General features: G+C 34.4%; 1 protein-coding gene across 1 annotated transcript; it reads left to right on the top strand.

Annotated features, from left to right (window-relative positions):
- Positions 1–1,302: 1,302 nt before the first annotated feature.
- Positions 1,303–2,322, top strand: LOC128992467 (splicing regulator SDE2). The gene has a single exon (XM_054416053.1). The coding sequence runs from the start codon at positions 1,407–1,409 to the stop codon at positions 2,184–2,186; it is 780 nt and encodes a 259-aa protein (XP_054272028.1). The 5' UTR covers positions 1,303–1,406; the 3' UTR covers positions 2,187–2,322.
- The last annotated feature ends 7,369 nt before the right edge of the window (positions 2,323–9,691 follow it).

The following is a 9,691-nucleotide window of genomic DNA, read 5'->3' as shown; positions in this document are numbered from 1 at the left end:
CCGCAGACTTAAACCCCTGTTGACGAGGCACCTTACCACTAGCGTCTATCTCTTGTCTATCTTTCATTCCCACCTCTCCTATGGACTCCTGCTTTGGGGACACGCTGCAAGGTGTGAAGATATTCTTCTCCTTAAAAAAAGGCGGTTCGGATCATTGCGTCGAAGAGTTCCAGTGAACACTGTAGGCCAATCTGAAATTCTTGAAGTCAAAAGAAGCGGCTGAAAATTCTTACTACCTTCATAGCCAGTCTGTACTGTTTAGACTTTGTTATGTAAAGTATAACCTACACCAGCTCACAGCAAGAGAATTCCACCACTCCCACAACCTTCGTAACAGGGACCAGCTTCACATCAGCTAATCTTTGCATCTATGACGAATCCATGCAGCTTCACCTCCGTCAAAACGTCAGCGTTTGTACGACTGAGAGTGAACACAACAAATAATCTCTTGGATTTTTTCTTGGTTGAGGCTCAGTCCGTTTAGTTGGAACCAAGTCTTTGCCAAACTTAAAAACTTCTGCTGCCTTTTCCCTAACCAAAACAGGAGTAGATCCTCTGGCAACAATTTTTGTATCATCAGCAAACATTAGGACGCTTCCAATGGCACTAAGTTATTTATCATGACTAAAAAGAGGACCGGCCCCAATACTGAGCCCTGTGAGACACCATGCTCAACTAATCCAGGTAAGGAGTTGATAGCTCCACATATCGACAGCCCTTGTCTTCGGTCACTGAGATACGACTTGAAGGCATCAAATACACTGCCGCCGATCCCAACGTTTTCTATATTTTTTTGTAGCATCTTATGGTTGACGGGGTCAAAGGCTTTGCTTAGATCTGCAAGGACCAAAGCAGCAGAGCCCTTATCTTCGAATGTATCTAGGACCTCTCCTATCATCTCGGAGCCCAGATATAACTCATCGTAACATTTTCCCTGAAGTAAAGGAATACAATTTAGTTTACATCAGATTAGTTTCGTGTAACCAAATATGAAACAAATATTTTGCGAACAGTAAATAATCCATGTTCATAGGATATATAAATAGGATTGTATTTCTTCTATACTTTCTTAGAGAATTTTATGGTGGTTTTTGATAGTAAGTAACTAAAGACTAATAAATAATGGATATTGTTTTACGTTATAAAAACGTAGGTCGTTTAAAGATGGACAAAAAAGGAAAATATTAACATTAACTACAGTACGTTCTGCCAAGTGAACTTACAACTGTAATATCAACGTGGCGTTGCTAACGTCGATTTATTATTCTGCTCCGTATTGACTGTTCCTTTCTTCGTGTTGTGTTCGTTTGTTATTGTTTTCGTTTGAGGTTATTTTGTTGGTGATTATACTATTGTGAATAATCTAAATTAAATTTAGAAACAAAGAAAAAACAAACATTTTGAATATGTTTACTGCTGACCTATCATTTTTTACTGTAAGTACATTCCATGAAAGCAGAAGAGTACCAAATAAGTTATTCTTAGATTTGGAAAGTTTAAGATCACATCTTAAGGACATTTTTTGCATTGATGAGAATAGTTACTACTTGGTTACAAATGGAAGAAAGATAACCTCTCATGAAAATCCCTCTACAAATCCATTCTCTACAAATCCATTCTCTACAGTACACGTTATTCCCAGAGTTCTTGGAGGAAAGGGTGGTTTCGGGTCTATGCTTCGCGCAATTGGTGCTCAGATAGAAAAAACAACCAACCGAGAGGCTTGCAGAGACCTAAGTGGAAGAAGACTACGCGATATAAATGAAGAACAAAGGCTCAAAAACTGGATCGCTCAGCAAGCTGATCGGGAGAGAGAGGCAGCTGAACGCAAAAAGAAAAAACTTGAACGGCTATGTCAAGAACCTAAACATGACTTCAAAGATGATCAATATGATGAAAGTAGATCCACTATGACTGAGGTCATGAGCAGTTCAATTGAACAAGGATTTAAAGCAAGTACGAGTGGGACAAGCAATAGTTTAAAACGTAAATCAAAGGAAGGCGCGACAAAAAAGGAATTAGCCAAAAAGAAAAAGAAGAAACTATGGATTGACGCCGAAGAAAGCGAGAGTAGCTCTGATGAAAGTGCGATCAGTGAAAATGAGAGTGAAGTAAACAATGAAAAAGTAACAACAGACAACTCACAAATTGCCAACCCAAACAAACTTGAAGACAGTAATGTGTAAAAGGTTAACCTTATCTATTTTAAGTAGCCTACGGTTCTAATCACTTTGAGCATCCTTGAAATTAGTCTTATACTGTAGTAAGTTTAATTGATTTTCTTATTAATTATCTTTGTGAATAAAATATTTTATTACAGAACATTACGCCTATAATTTATTTAACTTTGGATACCGTAATTTAAATGAGACGAGCAGCAAATATTTGGTTCACATCTAATATGCTAAGTTGCAAACAAGTACAGTAGGTACTTTACCTCTTGTTTCAAGTTTCATAATGTAAGTTACACAGAATTCTCTGCAGAAGCCATTCGTATTCCTCCGAATGTTAGTATTTATGTAGTTTTTACATTTAAAATAACACTATTCGAGTGAATTTCAATAATCTATGGCCATTTATTCATGAGGAGGGTATAACGGTTTGGATTAAATATGTAGGCCTAATATACAAAGTTAGGAACATTTTGAGGTCTCATTGCAATCTGGAATTATTTTGCACTTAAAATATTTGTATACCTCTGACTGTTAATAACACTTCCCTGTAGCCTATGTCCATTACAAAACTGCAGTCATACTAGTGGTTTTTTTAAAAGGAAGTTAATAGAAAAGCATCAATTCTTAAAAGTTTAAAGTCCTTTAGTCTATTATTAAAACAATGGTGTATAAAGAAGATCCAAAAATTGAAAATGATTGAACAGTTCATTAACTTCTCTTTAAGAATATGTGTTTGTGTATTGTACACTATAAGTGTAAGTGTTGTTCGTTCACTTAGTATATAATAACCCAGCGTATAATATGTAGTGCTAAGCAAATTTCCTTTTGCGTAACTAGATTTTCTCTAAGATGTATCCCTAAAAATGTCAGAATTATTCTCTTTTTAGGTTTATTGATTACTTATCAAATTCAATAATGGAGAATAAGTAGCCTAAACTGTTGTATTTTGCTTGTTTTATGATCAAAGTTTGATCACATTTGGAAAAGTTACGAATTAGTACAGTACCTTAAGCTGGGTTTTCTTAGGCGCGGAGATAGGAACGCAGAGAGCGGGAAAGAGATTAACATGGTGTTCCGTTCCGCTTCTAGGAAAACAGTAACATTAAATTACCTAAGACAAGTGGAGTCCGCTCGCCACGTTCCTCTCTCCGCTCTCCACTTCCGTGCCTAGGAGAACCTGGCTTTACTTAAAACTTAACCTCATGACATTGTAAGGAGATATTTTTGTGAAAGTCCAATCAGGTGAATGAAAATTCGCTTAGACTTTTGATTTGGTGCATTGGGGGTATTTATACAGGGTTAGGCAAAAGTCTGGAACCCCCCAGTTAACTTTTTAACGTGTTGCAGTAGGAAAACAAACTCGGCACATATTTACAATATGAGAAATTGCACTTTTTCATCAAAGATACAACTTTGCCCCAGCCCCAAAAATGGGGTATTTTGGGGGCAGCCCCAAATTTTCAAATGTAAACACCGATCATGTGACCTCTCATTTTAAAGGGTTACTCAAGACAAATTAAATGGCGCAAACTAGAGGTCATATTAATGAACGTCCGTGAGACTCAATACTTCGTATGTAATAATAAGTTAATGCATATAAGTTGCATGAAACGTTATTTTCATCTTCTCCCGAGAAGTTTATTACAGCACAAATTCAATGCACAAATTACTAGGATGTACAATGTACAAATTCAAAAATCTCTTGTAAAGTTGTTTTAAGCAAGAAATAATTTTACAGACCTAGGTCATATAACTAGTTAGCTATATGGTCTGTGAATTATGAATTAGTTAGTTAAAAAAATTCACAGACCATTTGTGCATTAAATATTCCATAGTTGTATATTATTACATATACTATCAAGTTATGAGAGAATACATTTGTTTTGTCTGGTTTGCGCCATTCAATTTCTTTTCATCAACCCTTTAAAATGAGGGGTCACATGATAGGTGCTTACATTTGAAAATTTGGGGCTGCCCCCTAAATGGGTTAAGTTACACCTTGGGCAAAGGTGTAACTTTGATAAAAAAAGTGCAATTTCTTATGTTGTAAATATGTGCCGAGTTTGGTTTTCCTACTGCAACGCGTTAAAAAGTTAACTGGGTGGTTCCAGACTTTTGCCTAACCCTGTATTATTGTTACATGTTAAATTGATAAAAATGTTCTCTTATACATATGCCTTTTGACACTAAAGTTCAGTGTATTTGGGATACATTAGGTGGAGTACATAAACACGAGAATTATAAATATGGTAACTCAGGCTAAAAATATTTCATCTATCTCCAAAATACAGTAAACATGTAGATCAGTTCACCATAAAAATAATGTGATTGGTTTCAAGAAACTGAAACTTCCTTTGTAAATTAATTTTACATTAGGTACTGATTAAAACGGTACTTGTGAGATTATGTTAAATCCAATGGTTCCGGGGACTCACTGGAATGCACGTTGTACCATCAGCATCGGAGAATCAGCATATTCTGTGTGATGTGGCCGATGTGGGTTTTATGATTGAAGCGCAATCTGGAAATCCAAACGTTGACACGTTTCTAGCACTAGGGTAGGAGTTCAGCAATCTAACAATATCTTTAACACACATAACAACTGATGCAGAGAGTTTAAGTTTAAAAATAAAGAAACGTTTAAAAAATAGGGCTACTGGTCACACATCATAATATGTTGCAATTAGTTATTTGTCAAATTTTGATGAGCACATAGTTTTGTTTGGGCATGTGAACTATCCTTCACAGCTATTAATCTCACGATAATTGTTGAAACTGGGACGGGTGGCGTCGTCCTGTAATCCAGCTACTAGGAGGTTACAAATTGTGGATATTTATAGGCATGCACTGTGGATGCGATACTCTCTGGTGTGGATTAACGTCCGCACGAGTGAGTAATAAGACTATCCGCAGTACTATCCTGAAAATTAGACTAATTCGTATATACCATGGCAAAAATAAGGTTCTGATTCCACTTTAACTGTATGTCCCTTAATTGCTATAATAGCTGTATGGGTTATTAATTAACAGCTAACAGCTGTGTCTAAGGAATATAAGTCCGCCTTAGTCACTAAAAAGACTACAAGATCGCGCCACTCATCCTACACTCATCTCCATTCATACTTGGCTTAAAATACCTACTTTGTATGGTCACCATTTCATTGAAAAGTATTAAAAAGTTTACTATGGAGTGTGGGACCTCCAAAGTCACTTATCAACATCAAAACCTCACAGAGGTTAATGACTATAGAAGTTGACATTCAAAATGCTATTGTTAAGTAAGACCTCAGCACTGGATTTAGTAAAGAAAAATCAGGCTTTTAGATTGCACTTTGAGCCACATATAAGTTACAGCACCCATGCCCAAGATTTTGCTTTATTTATGGCATAAAATTGGCACTCCAATAAACTGCTTATTAAATTTATCTTTAGCCTAGGTGTTTTATTTTTTACTATTTTAAATGTTACAGTTAAAAAGTATCCTGTATTTTGATATTTATTTTGTAAAAGATGTTAAATTTGTTTTTAATCCTATGATAAATGATTGTATTAGCCATTCGGTACAAAATAATACAATAGGCATTGTCATTCTTAAAAAAAACTTAAGTCCAATCTTGACTAACATGCATATATCTAACTACTGCACATGCCACACTGCAAACAAGAACAATACAGAAATTAAGCTGCAAAAACTACAAACTACAAAGTAATGCAGCAAAACCATGCAGGTACCGTACACAAGCAAGCAAAAAAAATAGATAATATATGTTTCAGCTTCCTATTCAAAGGTGCAATAAATGGTTCATGCTTCATTGCATCAATAAAATCCTAGACATAATAAATACCCCCGCCGCAGCAAACCTGCAGAATAAGCGAATTTCAACTTGTCTGATTAGGTACATTTTTATTCAAATATTTCATACTATTCTCAATTTAAATAACATTAGATTTAACGAGTGCTTAGGTTTGCTGCAATGGGGAGGGTAAAAAGTGTTTTTGACCAAACGTCAATAGTATAGGAGGAAATAAATAAATTTGCCTAATGTTAATTTTCATATATCCATAAACAAGTAAACTACATCAGTTTTAATTGTTTCCATAAAAATAACATAGGAATTTTAAATTTACACTTGTTTTGAATTTTCTCCATAACCATTAGGAATTCAACAATGCTTCAATATACTAAATTATTATTTTTTTAAGTTCTACAAAATGGTTGGGAAAGAAATTCCATAATTTTATGTTTTTAGGGTCAAAAGGGGAAAATGGTCCAATCATGCGTAAATCGGTCCCGGGTCCAGGTCTTACCATGAGACCTGAGACCTATGGTAATAGTTCATTCCCTATATGGGAAATTTCTCTAAAAGAATTTGCCTATAGCATCTTCTTCAAGAAAATTTTGAATTAGAAAGAGATTTCACTATATTGTTACAGAATCTAGTCTTATACTGTGTACATGTACATCTTTATTTCGAGCATGTGTGTTTTCTGATTCATTGGCCAACTGTCTGATGAAACATTAACAGAAAATCTCTCTTGATACCTTCTTTTTCATATTTAGTGAGGGATATAACAAAGTTCTCTTTGTTATAAATTGCATTTTTACCGTTCCAGTTTAAAAACTGAATATGACCGCCAAATTCAATGTTTTAATTGGATAAAATAGAATTTATTTTCTAAAATTGGTCTCTCTCTAACACCTTAACAAAAATGCCGAGATTCAGAGCAGTTATAAAATCTAAGATAGAAAATATTTATTAAAATACTAAACGAATACGATTTTTTAAAACTTTTGTATTCAAAATTTCAGTTTTAATTTTTACTCATATAATTATTTTCTGAATTTTGACACTTTGAAACACTGTATATTGTATTACTATGAACCCTTAATTTTTTCCCCAATAAATAACATAGTACCATAGATGAAGTTAAAACAGAATAAATATGGTGCCAGCATAGTGTAGGCTACACAAGTTCACCCCAGAGAGAGCATTCAACGTGTTTTGTTTTCTCAATGTAAAAAATATCAGGTGGGATGTCTAAAATAATCCACGTCGAATGGTTCCTATGAGTTCTAAATAATATGAGCTTTTACCTTTTACCTTGATGAACAAAACTTGACATTTGTATACTCAGTACAATGGTACAATGTATTTAAATGAACATCCAGACCAGAACTGGAAGTAAGCCTATCACGGTGGCAGTGGCATGCGCCTTCACTTAGAGCCAAAGTGATTTATATGGCCGTGGATCAAAGATCAATCTGGCGTAATTTATACTTTATAGCCGCCTTTATTGGTCGATGGTGACAGTTCAAACAGACAAAGGTTAAATTATACTTCGACTAATATTTTGAAACTATCATATTTCTTTTGAAGAAGTTGTTGCTGTGCTTGAACTGTACCTACAATAAAAAATATTCTTTTTCAAAAAATCGTTCTTCCAAGAGAGAGTGTATTCAAAATATCTTTAGAGATTTTTATATCAAAGATCCCTTTTATACCTAAGGACAATTATTGTCCTTAGATAAAAATACATGCCATTGTGACATATATTTGAACACAACAATAGATCCACGCAGGTCTTCGCCATGAACACAGATTTGAGCTTCATAATAATGACGTGGTTAATACTGACATTCAACAAATCATCCAAGCACGAATTCCAACTATCGTGTTACTAAACATTGAATTCGTAAATACATTTAAATACTTTAAAAACTATATTATCAAAGCTCTCCCCACGAACATGGGATAGAACAAACTGGTAAAAACTGGATTCGTATTGGATCAAAAGCGGCAAGATAGACATCAACTCAAATATCTTAGTTCATTTCAAATAGGTAAGACCAAATACATGTTCAAAACCCAGATTTAAAAAGAACCCCGCTGTTAAACCTACGTAAAGCCCATTCAGTTATATTCGACAGGACTTTACACACAATACAAGTGATGTTTTCATCTCCGGTGATAAGGCGATATCAAGAGGCTGGACACGTAGTCCGTCAATTACTCCATTGAGGGACGACCCTCGACCAATCTCAGCGGCCAGGACCACGGACGGCTCTTGGACATACAACTTCACTCTGCAGAGCCATCTGGTTGCGTAATCAGCCACTTGCAATCCTGTTATACTAGTGTACATGTTGCTCGAAATCGAGCAATTGCAAAGAAGTATAGTAGTTACAGTATTTAAAAACAACTCATAGATTGCGTAAACAGTTCCATATAATGAAAATTTCTTGTAAATATTTGATCATTTTTCAAAAGCTGGTCTGGTTTTTTAGTGCATTCTACAAATCTTAGGTTGTCCGAGTTGATCTTCGTCAATAATGTAGTCTGCATTACCCATTGTCGCCAGTACGTTTCCAAATTTCAGTCATTTTTTATAGCGATAACATAATTTGTTTACATTACTTAAGAACTGCCTGATTTTCTACATAACCTCTCCGTCACAATTTTTATTTGCTTCAATTGGCATTAATTTGGCTAGTTAACTACATTCTTTTGTAATAAAAATTGGATACAGCTGGTCCATATAGATGGGAAGTCTACTTAGTATCCTAATAGTCAATGCTATTACATCGCTGGTGTAACTAAGCGATTTCTGATTTTATCAGTGATATATTCCAACCAAGGGTCACAATGAATAAAAAAACTTGTTCAATTTCGAACTGAAATGACAACGTAAGGCCTATTTCAAACTCTAAAATCTTTAATATCTACATAAACTCACAAAAAGTAACGGACCAAATATAATTTTGAAATTAGCACACTAGTGATCAGAGAACATCTCTGAGTGTCTCGTTCAGCGATCTAAAAATGAGTGACTACAGGGGCGTCATTTGGGGGGGGGGCTGGTTCTTGGGCTAGAGAAAAAAAATGCTGTACTAGCTAATATACAAATATTTTATCCTGTCAAATCCTAAAAAGCACGGCAGACAAAAATCTTGCCTATTCTTCTACAGTAATTTGAAACAAAAATATTATTTTTAAGTGTCTCAGTAGCACATTTGAATTAATTGTGTCAAATTATTTTATTGGTAATCAAATTTGATTTGATTTTAAGTATTTAAATACTTATGTTTTATTTAAAAACCAAATTAAACTGTTATGAACTATAGGCTATGAACACAACCGTATTCATTGCTATAGGTCTAAATGTTGTAGGCTACAAGAGAATTTGGTCAAAAATCTAATAACAAAAATATTATTAATACACTATGAAACTATTGATCACGTTTCTTAGATGACTAACTTACCAACATATTATTATGATTCTGTCTGTTATCAATAATTGTTAGTTTCATTAATTTTCTGCCTAAATTAAAATAAATTTGACTCATAATTTTGTTTTCATTCGAAGTGCTTTTGACAATTATAATAAGCTAAACCCTCTTTTTTTGTTAAAAAACTGCAAAATTTTCCAGGGGAGGAAAAATTTTGCGCCGTTTTGGATCCAAAACTTGAAAATGAAAATGAAATGAATCCAGTGCAAACCCCATTTCAAGTTTATGT

The sequence above is a fragment of the Macrosteles quadrilineatus genome, unplaced genomic scaffold (assembly GCF_028750875.1).
Source record: "Macrosteles quadrilineatus isolate MER2022 unplaced genomic scaffold, UCM_ALF_1.0 Scaffold_4__1_contigs__length_99947679, whole genome shotgun sequence".
NCBI lineage: Eukaryota > Metazoa > Arthropoda > Insecta > Hemiptera > Cicadellidae > Macrosteles > Macrosteles quadrilineatus.
The sequence above is the reverse complement of the archived record's forward strand: the minus strand, read 5'-3'. Positions and strand labels throughout refer to the sequence as shown.

What these genes read in the sequence shown, in the direction of transcription:
- LOC128992467 (XM_054416053.1), top strand. Translation starts at nt 1,407, where the DNA reads ATGTTTACTGCTGACCTATCATTTTTTACTGTAAGTACATTCCATGAA.